This window comes from Rhodotorula toruloides (genome assembly GCF_000320785.1).
Source record: "Rhodotorula toruloides NP11 unplaced genomic scaffold Scaffold12, whole genome shotgun sequence".
NCBI lineage: Eukaryota > Fungi > Basidiomycota > Microbotryomycetes > Sporidiobolales > Sporidiobolaceae > Rhodotorula > Rhodotorula toruloides.
The window spans coordinates 570,632-570,903 of NW_015622972.1; the positions used below are offsets into that span (position 1 = coordinate 570,632).

At 62.9% G+C, this 272-nt stretch overlaps 1 protein-coding gene across 1 annotated transcript in view; it reads right to left on the bottom strand.

The window, feature by feature from the left end:
- The window catches only part of RHTO_01318 (reverse transcriptase), a gene marked incomplete at both ends in the record, with an annotated part of 5,718 nt that overhangs the window by 4,746 nt on the left and 700 nt on the right, over positions 1-272 (bottom strand). Inside the window, one exon of the mRNA XM_016415001.1 lies at positions 1-178. This exon is cut by the window's left edge and continues 667 nt beyond it. Coding sequence (XP_016273222.1) covers positions 1-178 — 178 coding nt within the window. The remainder of the gene's footprint in view (positions 179-272) is intronic.

A 272-nucleotide genomic window follows, 5' to 3' on the forward strand; every position in this document is an offset into this window, starting at 1 on the left:
AAAGTGCGGGCAAGTTGACGAGTTGCGCCCAGACGTCTGGGCTACGGTGGATGTTGTACGTGACGACGACGAGCTTGCTCATAAGCGGAGGCTTGTCTCCGTCGTCCTCCTCATCTGCGAAGGCGGCGGCGGCGGGTTGGGGCGGAGGAGGAGCTCGTCTTCGGACGATGAGACGGTGCTGTGGACGCGCAGAGCCCGCCGGAGGAAAAGAACGGGCGCTGACCACTCCTTCGGTCTGCGACAGGTTCTTCTCCCTCAGCACCAATCTCCTC